The following is a 19,691-nucleotide window of genomic DNA, read 5'->3' as shown; positions in this document are numbered from 1 at the left end:
AAACAGTGGTATTTATGTATCCTTTTTTTTTTTATTTTATTTTAAGAGACAGGGTCTTGCTCTGTTGCCCAGGCTGGATGCAGTGGTGTGATCATAGCTCACTATAACCTTGAACTCCTAGGATCAAGTGATCCTCCTTGCCTCAGCCTCCCCAGTGGCTAGGACTACAGGCACATACTACCATACCTGGCTAATTTTTTAAATTTTTTTTGTAGAGATGGAATTTCACTGTGTTGTCCAGGCTGGTCTTGGAACTCTTGTGCTGCAGCAATCCACCCGCCTCCCAAAGTGTTAGAATTACAAGCCACTTCGCCTGGCTTGTTTACCTAAACATAGAAAAGATCCAGTAAAAATACAGAATTAAAATCTTGTGGGGCCACTGTAGCATATGTAGTCCATCTTGACTGAAATGTCATTATGCAATGCATGATTGTACTTCATAATTTTTAAGCACTCCTCCCTCTTGATTGGTACTTAGTGGATTTTATCGTTTTTGTTTCTTCATAATTCTTTCTGAAATGTCTACTAGTTGGACATTTGATCTCCTGAATTGGTCGTGATTTCTTCTGTTGTATTTTTTGTCTTTGTCATTTTTTTGTACTCTAGGAAGTTTTCTCAATTTTAGTTTCTATTCAACTTTTTGGTTTTATTTATTCTCTCCAGTCTTTATGGAGATACTAAATTGAAGTGTTCTGTTTCTCTCTCCACCCTACCCCTAGTTTTAAGTTTTATCTCAGTTTCTATGGAGTCAGTTTTTTCGTTGCTTTAAAAAAAATTTTTCCTGAAGTGATTGGTAAGTTTTGGCTAATTGGGAGCACTAGAATTGGGGCCCTTAATGGTTGGCAGGGTGTGGTGGAGGAGAACCAGCCCTTAGTCTGAAGGCTCAGTCCAGAAAAAGAAAGAGGAAGGCTTTCCTTTTCCTTTCTGGAGCAGGGTTTTGCCCTAGTTCTTGCTTGGCAGTCTATTTGATTTCTTTAGCAGTTAATGCTCAGAGCAGATACAAGGTGAGTGAGTCTATGCTGTTACCTAATTAGGTCCCCATTTCTACCCTTTGTTTTTACTTCTTTATCTGCCGATAGGTTTTTACCCTCCTTCACCTCATAGGGTTGCGGTGAAGAGCAAGATGAATTTTTATTTATGTTGCATAAATTTTAAAAGCTAAAAAATATATATTTAATGTTGGGAAGTCCCAATGTACAAATGGCTATTGTAAATTTGGAACATGAACTTGCTTTTTTCCATTATAAAAATGAAATCATTATAAATTGCGGTCAAGTTACTAGGTCAGCCCACACAGAGTTTACCCAGTAATATGCATAAATGTTTTGCCTTTGCATCAACAACAAGGAAAAACAGTACTATAAAAAAATGTTCCTGGAAGCCGGATGTATCAAAGCACTTCTGAAATAGCTATATAGCCTATAGACATGACCAGTTGGTTTCTGAGTCTGTTGACGTTGGCCAAAGGAGAAGCTCGGTGTAGAACATGTTTTGAGTCTCCTTTTGCAGAAATACATTGGAGGCTGGAGTGGGGAACCAATTTTTCAGAAAGGTGGTGAAGTAGTTAAATAGCCACTCTTTTAAAGACAGTCAAAAGATAGAAACTAAGGCCAGGTGTTGGCTCACATCTGAGATAGGAAAATCACTTGAACCTGGGAGGTGGAGGTTGCAGTGAGCCCAGTGTGCACCTCTGCACTCCAGCCTGGTTTGGCAAGAGACCAAAACTCTGTCTCAAAAAGAAAACATAGTTCACACTTAAATACTTTATTCCATATCTTTACATACCCGATATATTAATTTATAGTTCAAGATGAACTTGTTTGGGACAGATTTTGTAATAAGGAAATTGTGTTATTAGAAATACCTAGAGGCCATGAGCCCTTAAACTGTTCTAATTTGCAAGTAGTTCCCTGTGTGATGCAGTGTTTTTTTCAATATTGCACAATAAAGGCAAAATACAGACATAAATTAGATGCTAAGATTTATATATATTAATTTTTAAAATATTGATCAAAATACATATCCATATTGGTAATATTTGTATTTATAATAAATCATTGCTGTAAATTTGAACTTAGAAAAATTTTACTAATAAAGGTGCTTTTGTGTTGCAAAGTTTCATTTGAAAAGTAATTTTTCTTTGTACTAAAAAATCTAAAATTCGCTAGTCACCAAAATTTGCTTTATGAAAAATAATTTTTGATGGGACTATATTATATCAGAAAACAACTTGTTAATGAAAATGTGGAGTTTGTAAAATCCCACTGTACCTCTGTTATCCAAAGGGGATCTGTGAATTTTTCTGTGAAAGGTTAAAAAAGGAGAGACCGTTAGGAATTCAGAGAGCAGCTGATTTTTGAATAGTGTTTTCCCCTCCCTGGCTTTTATTATTACAACTCTGTGCTTTCTCATCATCATCCGGAATATCTGTAATTAATATTTATACTATTAATAAAAACACATTTTTGGTAAGGAGGAGTTCAGCAGTGATGGAGCTGTGGTTGAGGTGTCTGGAGGAGACCATGAGGTCTGCGTTTCACTAAATAACCTGGTAAAAGGGGATGTGGGGTTTTTTTGTGGGTGTAATAGTGATGTTTAACAGGTATCCCAGTGACTTAGGAGTATTAATCAAGCTAAATTAAATCCTAATGACTTTTGATTAACTTTTTTTAGGGTATTTGAAGTATACCATACAACTGTTTTGAAAATCCAGCGTGGACAATGGCTACTCAAGGTTTGTGTCATAAATCTTTAGTTACTGAATTGGGGCTCTGCTTTGTTGCCATTAAGCCAGTCTGGCTGAGATCCCCCTGCTTTCCTCTCTCCCTGCTTACTTGTCAGGCTACCTTTTGCTCCATTTTCTGCTCACTCCTCCTAATGGCTTGGTGAAATAGCAAACAAGCCACCAGCAGGAATCTAGTCTGGATGACTGCTTCTGGAGCCTGGATGCAGTACCATTCTTCCACTGATTCAGTGAGTAACTGTTAGGTGGTCCCCTAAGGGATTAGGTATTTCATCACTGAGCTAACCCTGGCTATCATTCTGCTTTTCTTGGCTTTCAGATTTGACTTTATTTCTAAAAATATTTCAATGGGTCATATCACAGATTCTTTTTTTTTTTTTTTAATTAAAGTAACATTTCCAATCTACTAATGCTAATACTGTTTCTCATTTATAGCTGATTTGATGGAGTTGGACATGGCCATGGAACCAGACAGAAAAGCGGCTGTCAGTCACTGGCAGCAACAGTCTTACCTGGACTCTGGAATCCATTCTGGTGCCACTACCACAGCTCCTTCTCTGAGTGGTAAAGGCAATCCTGAGGAAGAGGATGTGGATACCTCCCAAGTCCTGTATGAGTGGGAACAGGGATTTTCTCAGTCCTTCACTCAAGAGCAAGTAGCTGGTAAGAGTATTATTTTTCATTGCCTTACTGAAAGTCAGAATGCAGTTTTGAGAAGTAAAAAGTTAGTGTATAATAGTTTAAATAAAATGTTGTGGTGAAGAAAAGAGAGTAATAGCAATGTCACTTTTACCATTTAGGATAGCAAATACTTAGGTAAATGCTGAACTGTGGATAGTGAGTGTTGAATTAACCTTTTCCAGATATTGATGGACAGTATGCAATGACTCGAGCTCAGAGGGTACGAGCTGCTATGTTCCCCGAGACGTTAGATGAGGGCATGCAGATCCCATCTACACAGTTTGATGCTGCTCATCCCACTAATGTCCAGCGTTTGGCTGAACCATCACAGATGCTGAAACATGCAGTTGTAAACTTGATTAACTATCAAGATGATGCAGAACTTGCCACACGTGCAATCCCTGAACTGACAAAACTGCTAAATGACGAGGACCAGGTAAGCAATGACATGGCTAGCTTTTTAGTCTGCTTTGAAGTAAATGCTCAAGGGTAGTAGTTTCAGAATGTCTACTCAATACCAGTACTTGAAAACTAACGATGTTTCTGAATTCCTGTATTACAGGTGGTGGTGAATAAGGCTGCAGTTATGGTCCATCAGCTTTCTAAAAAGGAAGCTTCCAGACACGCTATCATGCGTTCTCCTCAGATGGTGTCTGCTATTGTACGTACCATGCAGAATACAAATGATGTAGAAACAGCTCGTTGTACCGCTGGGACCTTGCATAACCTTTCCCATCATCGTGAGGGCTTACTGGCCATCTTTAAGTCTGGAGGGATTCCTGCCCTGGTGAAAATGCTTGGGTAAGAAAACATGTCAGAATGCTTGAAGCTAAAAAGTAGAAGAGTATAGTCACAATATTTCTGATGAGGCTTTTTTCTTCTTCCTAGTTCACCAGTGGATTCTGTATTGTTTTATGCCATTACAACTCTCCACAACCTTTTATTACATCAAGAAGGAGCTAAAATGGCAGTGCGTTTAGCTGGTGGGCTGCAGAAAATGGTTGCCTTGCTCAACAAAACAAATGTTAAATTCTTGGCTATTACGACAGACTGCCTTCAAATTTTAGCTTACGGCAACCAAGAAAGCAAGGTAAGAGAATTGTTCTTTATGTGGTTTTCATGGAGCAATGGACACCTCCAGTGTCATGTCATTCCATGCAGTGTTCCTAACCTTTTTGGCACCAGGGACCAGTTTTCGTGGAAAACAATTTTTCCATGAATGGGTTGTGGGAATGGTTTCTGGATGACAATGTTCCACCTCAGATAATCAGGCATTAGATTCTCATAGGGAGCATGCAGCCTAGATCCCTCGCATGTGCAGTCCACACTAGGGTTTCCACTCCTATGAGACTCTCATGGTGCAGTTGATCTGACAGGAGGTAGAGCTCAAGCCAGGTAATGCTCGCTCACCTGCCACTTACCTCCTGCTGTGCAGCCCAGTTCATTTCTGTTCTTTTAAATTTTTGAGTTTCCATATGTAAAGCACTATGCGAAGTAGTAGGGATATGGTAGGCAAGCTTCTCTTCACACTTTTGTTCTTAGGTGGGATGTAGATGTTGGGAATAATAACCTAATATTTAATTTGTGTAGTGGGAAGAAGTGGGGCTATGAGAGCACATAACACAAGTGAAACAGACTCTTTTTGAGGGTTTAAGGAGACCTCTTGGAGGAAGTGATAGTTGAGTTCAGTGTTCAAGGATGAGAAGGGACTCACTAGGTGAAGGTTAGGTGAGAAAACAACATCTTTGAAACGAAGGAAGGAGATGGAAAGTTTTGGGAATTTAAGAAATACTAATAGGAGGAAGAAAGGTTTGAGGTGAGGCTATTGAGATAGACTTAGCAGATCTCATAGGGCTTTGTAGAGCATGATTAAAAGCACAATGGGAAATTTCAGCAGAAGCATGAAATGATGAAATTTGTTTTTAGAAAATTGGGGCAGTGTCGAAAGGGAAGATATACAGGGAATGAAAGGACAAGCATGAATGATCATTTTATGGTATCTGTTTTTAAGGTGGATATAATTAGGAAAATTAAAGGGCCAAATGATGAGGAGTTAAGTGCCAGTTCTGGTTCAAATTTTCAGTGAATCAGTTTTGATACAACTTTCATCTTAGGGCGCTATTCTTGCCTACCAACATGGTTTCTAAATTTTTTTCTTTTGCTGTGATCAGTGTGGGAAGAAGGAAATTGGGCCCAAACTGATACACTGTTTGGAGGACTGGGATGTCTGAATTTGAGTGGAATGCTTTAAAAGGACAAGTTGGATAGGGCCCCAGTATGGGAGTCTGAGTGATGGGGTCCAGGAATACATGTAGGTCCAATGGCAAGCTGGCTGAAATTCTTGTATAATAAAATAGGTTGGTAATATGGCTCTTCTCAGACATGTGATCAAGATTCCATGACTAACAAGATATATATGTATCTTTCTAGCTCATCATACTGGCTAGTGGTGGACCCCAAGCTTTAGTAAATATAATGAGGACCTATACTTATGAAAAACTACTGTGGACCACAAGCAGAGTGCTGAAGGTGCTATCAGTCTGCTCTAGTAATAAGCCGGCTATTGTAGAAGCTGGTAAGTATATGTATCTATTCTGAGTCTTGTGTATAGCATCTGCAGGTCTAATTAGATTACTTTTCTTAGGAAAAGGTGGTAGAACTTTAACGACTGAAAATAGATGGTCCTATTCAGTTTGCAGCCAAGGTTTACATTCAAAGTGCCTGTCATCTGGATTGTAGCTAAATATTTAAGGCTAGTTTAGGTAGAGTTCTTATTATCCATCAAAAATGATGGCATATATTTTGCTTAATAAAATTTGTAATTTCAGTTTTGAGTAAACCTAAGATTTGCTAACAGACCTGTGAATTTATAGGAGAAATGACAAATTCTAATATAGTACAGTTTTATGTAAAGTGATTGCTTTATTAGTAGATGCTCATGAGCAGTTTTTTTTTTTTGTTTTGCTTTGCTTTAACTTTTAGGTTCGCGGTAATGTGCAGGCTTGTTATATAGGTAAATTGCATGTCACAGGGGTTTAGTGTGCAGATTAGTCACCCAGGCAGTAAGTATTGTACCCAATAGGTAGTTTTTCAGTTCTTTACCTCCCACCCTTAAGTAGGCCCCAGTGTCTGTTGTTCCCTTGTGCCCATGTGTACTCAGTGTTTACCTTCCACTTATAAGTGAGAACATGTGGTGTTTGGTTTTCTATTCCTGTGTTAGTTTGCTTAGGATAATGGCCTCCAGCTCCATCCATGTTGCTGTGGAAGACATCTTCGTCTTTTTTTATGGCTGCATAGTATTCCGTAGTATATATGTACCACATTTTCTTTAGTCTACCGTTGATGGGCATTTAGGTTAATTCCATATCTTTGCTATTGTGAATAATGCTGCAGTGAACATATGCATGCATGTGTCTTTATGGTAAAAAGATTTTTTTCTTTGGGCATATACCTAATAATAGTATTGCTGGATTGAATGGTAATTCTGTCAAGTTTTTTGAGAAATCACCAAATTGCCAAATCACCAAATTAGTTCACCACAGTGGCTGAACTAATTTACTTTCCCACCAGCAGTGTATAAGCATTCTCTTTTCTCAGCAACCTCACCAGCATCTGTCATTTTTTGACTTTTTATTAGTAGCCATTCTGACTGCTGTGAGACGGTATCTCACTGTGGTTTTCATTTGCATTTCTCTAATGATCAGTGATGTTGAGCTTTTCTTCATATGCTTCTTGGCCACTTGTATGTCTTCTTTTGAAGTGTCTGTTCATGTCCTTTGCACACTTTTTAATGGCGTTGTTCTTTTTTGCTTGTTAATTTAAGTTTATTGTAAACTCTGGATATTAGACCTTTGTCAGATGCATAGTTTGCCAGAACTTTCTCCCATTCTATAGGTTGTCTGTTTACTCTGTTGATTTCTTTTGCTGTGCAGAAGCTCTTTATACTGTCCCATTTGTCAATTTTTGTTTTTGTTGCAACTTCTCTTGGCATCTTCATCATGAACTCTTTGCCAGGTCTTATGTCCAGAATGGTATTTCCTAGGTTATCTTGCAGAGTTTCAGTTTTAAGTTTTATATTTAAATCTTTAATCCATTTTGAGTTGATTTTGGTACGTCGTATAAGGATGGGGTGCAGTTTCAATCTTGGATGTGGCTAGCCAGTTATCCCAGCACCATTTATTGAATAGGAAGTCCTTTCCCCATTGCTTGTTTTTGTTGACTTGTTAGGTGTGCGGCCTTATTTCTGGGCTCTCTTTTCTGTTCCATTGGTCTCTGTGTCTGTTTTTATACCAGTACCATGCTGTGATTGTAACCTTGTATTAACAGTATAGCTTGAAGTTGGGTAAAGTGATTCCTCCAGTTTTGTTCTTTTTGCTTAGGATCGCCTTGGCTATTCAGGCTCTTTTTTGGGTTCTTATGAATTTTTAAATAGTTTTTTTTTAATTCTGTGAAGAATGCCATTGGCAGTTTGGTAGGAATAGCATTGAATCTGTGAATTGCTTTGGGCAGTATGGCCATTTTAACAATATTGATTCTTCCTATCCATGAAATAGAATGTTTTTTCATTTGTTGGTGTCATCTCTGATTTCTTTGAGCAGTGTTTTGTAATTCTCATTGTAGAGATCTTTCACCTCCCTGGTTAGCTGTATTCTTAGGTATTTTATTCTTTTTGTGGCTTTGGTAAATGGGATTGCATTCTTGATTTGGCTTGCAGCTTGGATGTTGTTGGTGTCTAGAAATGCTTCTGACTTTTGTACATTGATTTTTATATCCTGACACTTTGCTGAAGTTTATTGGATCAAGGAGCTTTTGGGCAGAGATTATGGGGTTTTCTAGGTATAGAATCATATTGTTTGCAAACAGACTTCCTATTTGGATGCATTTTCTTTCTCTTGCCTAATTATGAGCAGTGTTTTGCCCTGATATTCTGTATTCTCAGTGAATAGATGTCGTCTAAGAAACAATTTTTTTCTATTCTGAGTATTTTTAAGAAGGCAACTTGTATGTGGTACTTTGGATATTGTGTATGTTGGCAATTGGGGAAAAGAATAGATGGTTTGTACTAGGACCTCTTGGGGTGTGTGTGTGTCATGAAAATAGTTACTCTTTAGCTACCTAGCATTTTTTTCTCCTTTCAGTAACCCACCTAACAACATTTACTCAGAATTTCAAAGCAAGCTTCAAATCAGTATTGAAAGAAGGAAAAATATAAAGGCATTTAATGGAAGAAAATGTTGGGAATAAAGTATAGGGCTGGCAACACTTAATTTTTCCCACTTACTGAGAGTAATTTTACTTGGGAATTTATGAGAGAGAAAGACATTATGATTGCTCCAGGTAACTGCTGGCAGTGGAACCATAGGCTTGGGGATAGACAAATGTGGCTGAGTTCATATAGAATGAGAGGATGGGATGTAAATTCTGTCAGCTGTTCCAGCAGTAACCTGTAATGTAGGCTAAAAATACAGATTTTGAGATTTATTTAATCAGAATCCCTGGAGTGTTAATTTTTATATCAAGATCTCATAGTGTTTATTTGAAGTGACAAGGAGGTCTGTAGATAGCTAGACATGTATGGGACTAGAAGCCTAGGAATCTTTAAGTTCTTCCAGGTTATTCTTACATTCATTTGTTTATTCTGAACATAGCATCTAATGTATTTTAAGAAATGGAATAGGCACATGGTATACATTGGGTAACACAACAGATAGGGTCCCCATGCTTATTCTTATAGTCTTGTGAAGGTGACAAAAATATTTAAAAATATGTGATCATAAATTAGAATGAGTGTTATGGGAGAAATGAACAGCAAATAGTGATGAGAATTAATGGGGAGGAGAATTGTCTAGATGAGAGGGAAAAGGTCTCCTTGAAAGGAGGATGTTAAGTGGGACTGCAGGATGAGAAGGAACCTGTCTCTTGTCTATATGAGAAGTGAGGGTTAAATGTTTTCCAGGTAGAGAAAAGGAACACCATGTGCTATGTCTTAGAACCAGGGGTGTCCACTCTTTTGGCTTCCCTGGGCCACATTGGAAGAATAATAATTGTCTTGGGCTACACACCAAATACACTAATGATAGCTGATGAGCTAAAACAAAAAAAAAATTGCAAAAGAATCTCATAATGTTTTAAGAAAGTTTACGAATTTGTGTTGGGATACATTCAGAGCTGTCCTAGGCCATGTGGCCCATGGGCTGCAGGTTGGACAAGCTTGCCTTAGAAGGAAAGAGATTGGCCGGGCGTGGTGGCTCACGCCTGTAATCCCAGCACTTTGGGAGGCCAAGGTGGGCAGATAACGAGGTCAGGAGATGGAGACCAGCCTGGCTAACACAGTGAAACCCCATCTCTACTAAAAATACAAAAAATTAGCTGGGAATGGTGGCAGGCCCCTGTAGTCCCAGCTACTCGGGAGGCTGAGGCAGGAGAACGGCGTGAACCCAGGAGGCGGAGCTTGCAGTGAGCCGAGATCGTGCCACTGCACTCCAGCCTGGGTGACAGAGTGAGACTCCATCTCAAAAAAAAAAGGACAGAGATTGTGGAGATCCAGGTGCTGAAGAGAAGGTCTACATAAACAACTTAGTAATGAGGTGGATGGCCTGGTATGAGGTTGAGGTTAGGTAAGCAGAGCCATAACATGCAGGACTTTCTAGGTTCCTGTAAGATATTTACTACTCATGGAGTTTATTCATGCTTTATTCCAGCTTTGGAGCCATAGATACAGACTACTTTGGTCAGTTCGGAAGGCTAGGTGGGATCCAAATTCTAAACAGTTCCTCAGGGTTATACTAAAGTATTTCTACTATCTTAAAAGGATGCTGAGACACTTTCGATGGTTGTTTATCAATAGTAAAGCATCACAGTGGTGTGTTTAAAATATTAATAATAGCATTGTATAGATTAACAGTTTGAATGACCAAAAGCTAGAAGACCAGACTACTGAGATGTTACAGGATTTTAGGAATGAAATAGTTTGGTTTTAGAACTCAATAGCAAAGGGCAAATGTCTGAGATGCCTGAAAGAATCATAGAATGTAATAATATAGGAGCTAAGGGAGCAACCAAAAATGGTTTGTGGAGGGGACAACATTGGTACCATGAAGATAAATGGAACCCTCAGAAGGCATCCTTAATTTTTGAACATAATAATTTAAGAAGCTGACTTAAAGTGACTTAAAAGGTCAGTAGGTAGCTGGAAATGTATGATACTAGAATGCAAGAGAGGCAGGCTAGAGATTTGGAAGTTTCCCTCTTAGTATATAGGGGTAAGGGCAGCAGGGAAGGGGAGGTAGAGGTGCCACAGAGTCATCTATATGGGACTTTTTTTTACCCTAGAACTGCTGAATCAGAATGTGTGTGCTTTAAAGTCCCTGTAGGCCATTCTGATGGACATCTGGGGTTAAAATCCATTCTCTTAGAGTTAATAGTTACATAAAGGGAGGGAATGAAGTCTTAATGAGGGGAAAGAAGGTAGTCATTTCACAAATACTGAGCATCCTGAGCATCAGTCTTACGCAGATCATTCTATTAGTAGCTGGAGCTACTATGAAAAAGGAACCCAATAGAGGTGATCTTTGTCTTGTAGGGAAAGTGGACTAACTTACACCATGAAGAAGTGCAGGGTACCGTAAGAATTACAGCAGATAGACCTCATCTGAGGAAATAAAACAGACCTAAAAGATGGAGACAAGGAAAAGTAACTCTTACTGCATTCAGAAGTGATTTAAGTTGAAGATGGATGAGCGAAGTTAATCTAGTATGTGGGCATTGGGCTTCCATTTATACTCCTTTACCAGAGTAAATGTCCGCCATTTAAGGGTCTTAGAGGATGGAAGATGGTAAACCTTGGAACACATGTTTTGTAGTCAGTGAACTGTATAAAGTCCCTGACAGTAAGTGTTTTCATGCCGTCTTTCTGGATTGTTCTTACCCCAGGAATTTACCTAGCTTCTTTAGGTCTTTAGTCAGATGTCACCTTCACAGTGAGGTGACCTAATTATCTATTTAAAATTGCAGCCCCACTCCATTATTTTTCTCCATAGCCCTTTAATATCATCTGACATACTGTATGGTTTTAGTTTATTGTATATTTGTCTGCCTCTTCCAACTAGATCATAAATTCTGAGGGTAGGAACTTCTGAATATTTTTGCTCACTGGTCTATCTGCAGCTCAGAACAGGACCTGGTACTGAATATTTTTGAAATGATTGAATGGATGAAAAATAAGTAATAAGAATATTACCTAAGGAGGACAGTGGAGATAACAAAGGCTTTTTCAGCTTAGGAAAGGAACAGTGGCTGTTTGACAGTTTGTCACTAGTGAGGTGAACTGGAAAAGTGAGGGAAACTGAGCAACGTTCTAGAAAATGAGAGGAAATCAAATACTTAGGTGAAAGGAAGTAAACTCTGGAAATAAAGAAGGACACCCCCTAAGACTAGAAAAGATATTTAGGATTGATAGGAACTTCTAGCTAATGACTAGGGCCTTATATCCTTTTTAATTTTCTAGGTGGAATGCAAGCTTTAGGACTTCACCTGACAGATCCAAGTCAACGTCTTGTTCAGAACTGTCTTTGGACTCTCAGGAATCTTTCAGATGCTGCAACTAAACAGGTAAATTCTGAATAAACTAGTGCCATGGGAATAGAGTCAAGATGAATATGTGCTTGTACTGACCATTTGTTTTTATCTCCATAGGAAGGGATGGAAGGTCTCCTTGGGACTCTTGTTCAGCTTCTGGGTTCAGATGATATAAATGTGGTCACCTGTGCAGCTGGAATTCTTTCTAACCTCACTTGCAATAATTATAAGAACAAGATGATGGTCTGCCAAGTGGGTGGTATAGAGGCTCTTGTGCGTACTGTCCTTCGGGCTGGTGACAGGGAAGACATCACTGAGCCTGCCATCTGTGCTCTTCGTCATCTGACCAGCCGACACCAAGAAGCAGAGATGGCCCAGAATGCAGTTCGCCTTCACTATGGACTACCAGTTGTGGTTAAGCTCTTACACCCACCATCCCACTGGCCTCTGATAAAGGTAAATTGTCAAAGTAGAATTTACCTTTGTTGCAGAATTGAAAATGAAGCATCTCTAGCTGTTGGATGGCTATCTATGCATAGTGATCAATAAATAGGAATTGTATTCCTTAGTAAGTAGGAAGTATGGCTGCGATAGGGGTAGGATTCTGAAATGTTTGTGTAGTCAGAACTACTTTTAGTTGATACCAATAGATTTAGTGTGGTGGGAATTTTAGGGTAAGAAAATGATTTTGTTGAGTTGTATGCCAGTTCTTTCTTCTGTTTTTCAGGCTACCGTTGGATTGATTCGAAATCTTGCCCTTTGTCCAGCAAATCATGCACCTTTGCGTGAGCAGGGTGCCATTCCACGACTAGTTCAGTTGCTTGTTCGTGCACATCAGGATACCCAGCGCCGTACGTCCATGGGTGGGACACAGCAGCAATTTGTGGTAGGTAAATTCTTATAGTGATACCTGGCTATCTAAAAGGAATGCATAAATCCAAAGGATCCTGAACTTCTTTGGTCATTGGTTCCTCCCATCCGTCTTCATGAAGAGCTAATGACTAAATAAATAAATAAATAAATAATAATTACACATTTCTATGGCTGCAGAGAAGATAAGGCATAGTGTGGCCCCAGTGATATTTCCTTGGACACGTCCTTCACATGGTCAGTCTTACAAAGGTTGGGTTAGGTGTTTCATAAAGTATTCTCATTTAATTTACACAAAGGCCCACTTCCTTAGGAAGAGGTAGAGTCATAATTTGAGACCAAATCTGTGTAATTTCAGAGTTTCTTACCCTTGCCTCATCATGCATTTTGACTATAAATATTTAGCAGTCCGTTTTATTATCTTTTCTGTGAGTTAAACTTTTTTCATGGACCTAAGAATATAGTATGGACATATTTCAAAAATAAGTAGTAGCATTTCTGTACTCTTAACCACAATAATCTCAACCTGAAGCTTTGATACAAAGTTTGAGTCTTAAAAGTAGCTTCATTAAAAGTATAGTCTAAAGACATTTCTCATTCCTCAGACTTTAAGACCTTATTTAATTAGGTTAGTTTAGAAAACAAAGATGGAGCCTACCAGAACAGATGTTAGGAATCTAATTTTGCTGGTTGCTTTGTGTATGTACTCATATTGGGACTTTGGCTTTCTTCATTTATCACTGTTGGTATTGGCCCATCTCCATGAGGTGACTTAATAGAATGTTGAGGGCACCTTTTATTTTAAATCTCTTTTCTAGGAAGAAAGGAGTTTTTGTGTCCTTGTAAGAATCAAGTTATTTATAAAAGCTGCTAAATGTAGCAGAATCATAACCCCTTTTAAAACTCAAATCCAGAAACAGGAGAAACAGATGGTACTTACATATTGCAAAAGCTATCTTCCTTCTCCTATACATGAGGCTGTCAGCTGAATAGTCTTGGAAGAGTGAGGAGTGGATTTTTCTGCTGGCAACTCAGTTAGTTTTAGCAGTTGGTGCTAAAACTTGGCAAAGTTTTCACCAAATACATGGAAGATGTACAAATATAGAGGGGGCATGTAAAAGAAAAACGTTGACATAGTCTGAGCATTACTTTCTCATCTTCTTTATATACCTTTTACCCAGAATGATTGGTACCCTTACTGTAGGGAAGTTGTCTTTGGGATTCAGCGCTGTATGGAAGCTCTGTTGCACTGTGTATGGGGGAGGGGTGCTGCTTCGAATTAGTGCTGCCAGGAGGCCTCTTTTCAGTGACATTCGAGTTAATGGAATCCTTCTTCCTTCCTGAACTAATTGCAAGTTATGGGGAACTTTGGGTATATAGTGTAAATAATTATAGTCTAATAATTGTTCCTCAGAATGCAAAGCCTTTCAAGTTCAGGAACTTTACAGAAGAGAATGCCCTGTTTGTTAACCGTGTTTCTTTTGGCAGGAGGGGGTCCGCATGGAAGAAATAGTTGAAGGTTGTACCGGAGCCCTTCACATCCTAGCTCGGGATGTTCACAACCGAATTGTTATCAGGGGACTAAATACCATTCCATTGTTTGTGCAGGTATGTTGGTTTTAAGTGAAGTGTTCTAGGTTTTATGTCCATAAAATTTCCAGATTGTAATGACTAGTAACATTTCAGAAAATTAGGGACCATAATAGGGTTACCAACATTTAATTTTATGAAAATTCCCTTCATTTTTTTGGTAAGAGAAACAAACATTGAGACTCGAGAAGAGGGAGGAGATTTCACATTTCACTTTTATGGGTGCCTAGTTTTAGAGGGGAGAGCTGACCTGGGCTGCCAGAGGCAGGGCATAGACCCCCAACCAATTCTGGGTTTTCCAAATCTTAGATCAGTTAGAGTTGCCTCTGAAGAAAGGGTTTATAGCTAAAAAATATTATGGAAATCCAGTGCTCCAGACCATTAAACACCCTAGGACATAAAATTCAGAGAATATTATTTACTACAGTGTGAATGCCTCTTGCACTCTGAATTGGGAATGTTTGCACCACAGTGGGGGGCTTGTCATGTTTTAGCTTTAGATTTAATTAGGTTTTGTTTGTGTTTTCTCCTTAGCTGCTTTATTCTCCCATTGAAAACATCCAAAGAGTAGCTGCAGGGGTCCTTTGTGAACTTGCTCAGGATAAGGAAGCTGCAGAAGCTATTGAAGCTGAGGGAGCCACAGCTCCTCTGACAGAGTTACTTCACTCTAGGAATGAAGGTGTGGGTAAGTAAAAAGGAACCAAAGCCTTTAGCGGATGTGTACATTGAAGTCTCAGTTTTTCCTCAAGGGCCTTTTTTTTCCTTGTCTCTTAGCGACGTATGCAGCTGCTGTTTTGTTCCGAATGTCTGAGGACAAGCCACAAGATTACAAGAAACGGCTTTCAGTTGAGCTGACCAGCTCTCTCTTCAGAACAGAGCCAATGGCTTGGAATGAGGTAGGGAAATGTGAGCAGTTATTTATCTGGTAGTTTCCTAGAGCGGGTAAGGCAGCTTGTTCTTTCTTCTCAAAACACTTAGTAAACATTCATTTGCATTGATGTTTCTCTGGCTTGGGTATTTCTTCTTTATGCTATCCAGCAACTGCTCCGAGGAAGAACTATAATATAAGCTTTAAAGAGCCTGTTCAGAATCATTAAAAATAAGTTGTGCTATTTAAAATTATAATTCATAAGGGAGAAAGATGAAAAGTTACCAGATTAAAGAAGATTTTTCAAAGGATGTAAGGAAAGAGGCAGTGTTAAACACTATTAGAGGACAGTTTATCAGTATTTTTTACTAAACTTTAATAAAACTTTTCTATTTGAATTTCTGCTATGAATTTTTCTTCAGTATTTGTCCTCAGTACAGGTGTTCCTTGAAACATTGTTTCTAATAAAACTAGAACCATCCTGATATTTTATCCACTCTATAGAGATCATTGATGGTACACAGTCATACAGCGGATTATATTTGTTGAGTGAATAGAAAGAGAGATTGTTAGGTTTAAAACAATGCAGCTCTTGAGGCCAGGAGTTTAAGACCAGCCTGGGCAACATAGTGAAACCCCATCTTTAGCTGGGCATGGAGATGGATGCCTGTAGTCCTAGCTACTGGGGAGACTGGGGCAGGAGGATTGCTTGAACCCAGGAGTTAACAGACTGCACTCAGTGACAGAGCCAGACTCCAACTCAAAAAAAAAAAAAAAAAAAAAAAAAAGGCAGAGCAAATTACCAGTGAGTAGTGTGTTACTTGGGTTTTTAATAGGCATCTTATTAACATATTCCAACTTGAGCCCTTAACTTTCCCCACCTACCCCCTTCCACAAACCTGTTTTCACTGTCTTCTCTGTCTTAGTTAACATCAGCTTTGTCTGTCCAGCTGCTCAGGCTAAAACTTTTCTTTCATATAACACATCCTGTCAGCAGCTCCTGTTTGGGGGTAGGCATTTTGCCTTTTTTTTTTTTTTTAAACCGCTCTATCTGTAGCATGTAGAACAGTGCCTGGCAGCACATAGTAGGTGCTTAATATATATTTGTTGAAAGATCAAGTCAGTGAGTATTTTTAATGTGAGGTGCAAAGAGAAAAAAAAAAATGTATCTTTGAGGTGTAGAGTTTTGAAGAACTTCCATTTTCTAAGCATTTGTGTAATGTTGGAGTTACTTGTTCCTTTTGTAATCTGAAAGTACGCTTTAAAAAAAATTAGTGTACTTTTAAGTCGAGAATTTTCATTTTGCTTTCTATTCTTTCTTGCTTTGTGCCTGTTTATCTAGACTGCTGATCTTGGACTTGATATTGGTGCCCAGGGAGAACCCCTTGGATATCGCCAGGATGGTATGTGTCTCATATTTCTCGATTAACTCCAGATCAAGCTAAAGTTCTAAAACTTTATCAGAAGAGCCGGTTTGCCCATCTGGGAAACGAGTGTTGGCAGAAAAGTAGTGGCTTCAATTAAAAAGCAGTTCTTAAATTCCAGTCAGCAACAGTATCTTTAATGGAACACAGGGAATTCAGAGCCACACAATGAGTAGCAGTAGGATTACACCACCAACAAATACATGCTACTACTAGGCCTCTGCAGTGCAGGATGTTACAATTTACCTGGCTTTTTATTCTCTTTTTGGCCAGAGGACTCATAATACCTTTGTGTACAAGCTACCCAAGAAAGATAGGAAAACTCCTATCTCTAGGCTCAGATCTGGGGTGGGTTTTTGCATAGTTGCATTATCAGGGTTTTCTTGAAAAGCTAATTTAAATCTGGGTAATGAACATGGAGGATGGCATAGACCACTAACAATTATAACTGTCTTACATTTGTAACCTCATCTGCTTCTACCTAATTATGAAACCACTAAAGCGCGGATTCTTACTGTGACAAATAACATGTCAACCCTAAGATAAAATATGTTGAAGTTTCATTGAAATAGTACCTAACTTTCCTTAGTACTTTTGTGGGTGTGACTTGGACTTTTTGTCAAGATAGATTACACCTGCCAGACCTCATTATTGTCTTAATCCTCCTTCCCATGACTTCTCACTGCCTAGGTGGTCACATGGTAGATTGCTGCTTCTCCTCCTCGGGAACCCCAAGTCTCTGACAGGGGTAAATGCAGAGTGTTCAGGGTTAGACTAATGATGTGACTAGGCCCTGCTGATGTGCCTGTCTGATGGAAATAGACGTTATTTGTGTAGTCTCATGGGTGGCCTGGCACTGAGTAATTACTTGGCTAATGAAAGCTAGAAGTTGAAGAGGCTGGAAAGCATTGTTTCCTGACAAGTTTGTTGCTGAACTTTGGATGCCCTAACCTCAGTGTTAACGTCTATGTCTGCTTCTCTCCTCTTTCTTTTGCCTTCCTTCTTGCCTATTTTATTGACGCCCTGACTCTTCTAGATCCTAGCTATCGTTCTTTTCACTCTGGTGGATATGGCCAGGATGCCTTGGGTATGGACCCCATGATGGAACACGAGATGGGTGGCCACCACCCTGGTGCTGACTATCCAGTTGATGGGCTGCCAGATCTGGGGCATGCCCAGGACCTCATGGATGGGCTGCCTCCAGGTGACAGCAATCAGCTGGCCTGGTTTGATACTGACCTGTAAATCATCCTTTAGGTAAGAAGTTTTAAAAAGCCAGTTTGGGTAAAATACTTTTACTCTGCCTAAAGAACTTCAGAAAGACTTGGTTGGTAGGGTGGGAGTGGTTTAGGCTATTTGTAAATCTGCCACAAAAACAGGTATATACTTTGAAAGGAGATGTCTTGGAACATTGGAATGTTCTCAGATTTCTGGTTGTTAATGTGATCATGTGTGGAAGTTATTAACTTTAATGTTTTTTTTGCCACAGCTTTTGCAACTTAATACTCAAATGAGTAACATTTGCTGTTTTAAACATTAATAGCAGCCTTTCTCTCTTTATACAGCTGTATTGTCTGAACTTGCATTGTGATTGGCCTGTAGAGTTGCTGAGAGGGCTCGAGGGGTGGGCTGGTATCTCAGAAAGTGCCTGACACACTAACCAAGCTGAGTTTCCTATGGGAACAATTGAAGTAAACTTTTTGTTCTGGTCCTTTTTGGTCGAGGAGTAACAATACAAATGGATTTTGGGAGTGACTCAAGAAGTGAAGAATGCACAAGAATGGATCACAAGATGGAATTTATCAAACCCTAGCCTTGCTTGTTAAAAATTTTTTTTTTTTTTTTAAAGAATATCTGTAATGGTACTGACTTTGCTTGCTTTGAAGTAGCTCTTTAATTTTTTTTTTTTTTTGCAGTAACTGTTAGTTTTTTAAGTCTCTCGTAGTGTTAAGTTATAGTGAATACTGCTACAGCAATTTCTAATTTTTAAGAATTGAGTAATGATGTAGAACACTAATTCATAATCACTCTAATTGTAATCTGAATAAAGTGTAACATTGTGTAGCCTTTTTGTATAAAATAGACAAATAGAAAATGGTCCAATTAGTTTCCTTTTTAATATGCTTAAAATAAGCAGGTGGATCTATTTCATGTTTTTGATCAAAAACTATTTGGGATATGTATGGGTAGGGTAAATCAGTAAGAGGTGTTATTTGGAACCTTGTTTTGGACAGTTTACCAGTTGCCTTTTATCCCAAAGTTGTTGTAACCTGCTGTGATACGATGCTTCAAGAGAAAATGCGGTTATAAAAAATGGTTCAGAATTAAACTTTTAATTCCTTCGATTGTGTCACTCTTTTTTTCTTGTCATTAAATGGTTTGTGAAGGTGGTAAGTAAGTAAGTTTATCCAACTCAACTTTATCCTGAGGAAGATAGATAGTGAAGTAATTTGTTGTAGCGATAGAGAGGGCCTTAACTTCTCTAGATGCAATTTGCCAAGTTTCTTTAGCATTTGGCCCTGGGTTACGCTGGACCCCCAAAAAAGTGTTTCAGCCTTGCACATTGTGATTAGTTCTGGGCTTTGGTGGGAGAAAGCCAAGCAGACTATCCATCTCTAGCCCAATCCCCCTCAGATGGTTTGATTCCATTAAGGTAATGAAATAGTAACTTAACTACCTGGATTTGGGTTTGAATCACCTTCACACAAGTGTGACTCATTGGGAGAGGGGAATTCCTTCAACTCTACTTTGGAACTAATAATTAAATAGGTTTAAGTGTTGATGTTTATCTGAACATAATCAGAACCAGAATGAGCCTTCCACACTATCTGCCAGATGATCCTGTCATCCCGGTGGTAGGTCTGACAAGCTTAGTTCATCTCTTAGGTAGACCTGTTAAGACCTGTGTTTTGGTCTTTTAAAAAGTGAAAGTGTTTTG

General features: G+C 38.9%; 1 protein-coding gene across 8 annotated transcripts in view; it reads left to right on the top strand.

The window, feature by feature from the left end:
* Positions 1-19,098, top strand: part of CTNNB1 (catenin beta 1) — a 41,842-nt gene extending 22,744 nt beyond the window's left edge. For 4 of the 8 annotated variants that reach the window (XM_003256902.4, XM_030812068.1, XM_030812067.1 and 1 more), the window contains exons 2-15: positions 2,674-2,734; positions 3,179-3,406; positions 3,607-3,860; positions 3,987-4,225; positions 4,313-4,514; positions 5,855-5,999; positions 11,931-12,034; positions 12,119-12,457; positions 12,729-12,887; positions 14,360-14,479; positions 14,996-15,146; positions 15,236-15,357; positions 16,672-16,732; positions 17,790-19,098. In XM_003256902.4, coding sequence (XP_003256950.1) covers positions 2,722-2,734; positions 3,179-3,406; positions 3,607-3,860; positions 3,987-4,225; positions 4,313-4,514; positions 5,855-5,999; positions 11,931-12,034; positions 12,119-12,457; positions 12,729-12,887; positions 14,360-14,479; positions 14,996-15,146; positions 15,236-15,357; positions 16,672-16,732; positions 17,790-17,998 — 2,346 coding nt within the window. In that variant the 5' untranslated portion in view covers positions 2,674-2,721 and the 3' untranslated portion in view covers positions 17,999-19,098. Of the gene's footprint in view, positions 1-2,673; positions 2,735-2,841; positions 2,974-3,178; positions 3,407-3,606; positions 3,861-3,986; positions 4,226-4,312; positions 4,515-5,854; positions 6,000-11,930; positions 12,035-12,118; positions 12,458-12,728; positions 12,888-14,359; positions 14,480-14,995; positions 15,147-15,235; positions 15,358-16,671; positions 16,733-17,789 lie in introns of all 8 variants that reach the window. The other 4 variants (XM_012498033.2, XM_030812071.1, XM_012498025.2 and 1 more) reach the window with 4 other exon arrangements.
* The last annotated feature ends 593 nt before the right edge of the window (positions 19,099-19,691 follow it).

Source organism: Nomascus leucogenys, chromosome 4 (assembly GCF_006542625.1).
Source record: "Nomascus leucogenys isolate Asia chromosome 4, Asia_NLE_v1, whole genome shotgun sequence".
Lineage (NCBI taxonomy): Eukaryota > Metazoa > Chordata > Mammalia > Primates > Hylobatidae > Nomascus > Nomascus leucogenys.
The sequence above is the reverse complement of the archived record's forward strand: the minus strand, read 5'-3'. Positions and strand labels throughout refer to the sequence as shown.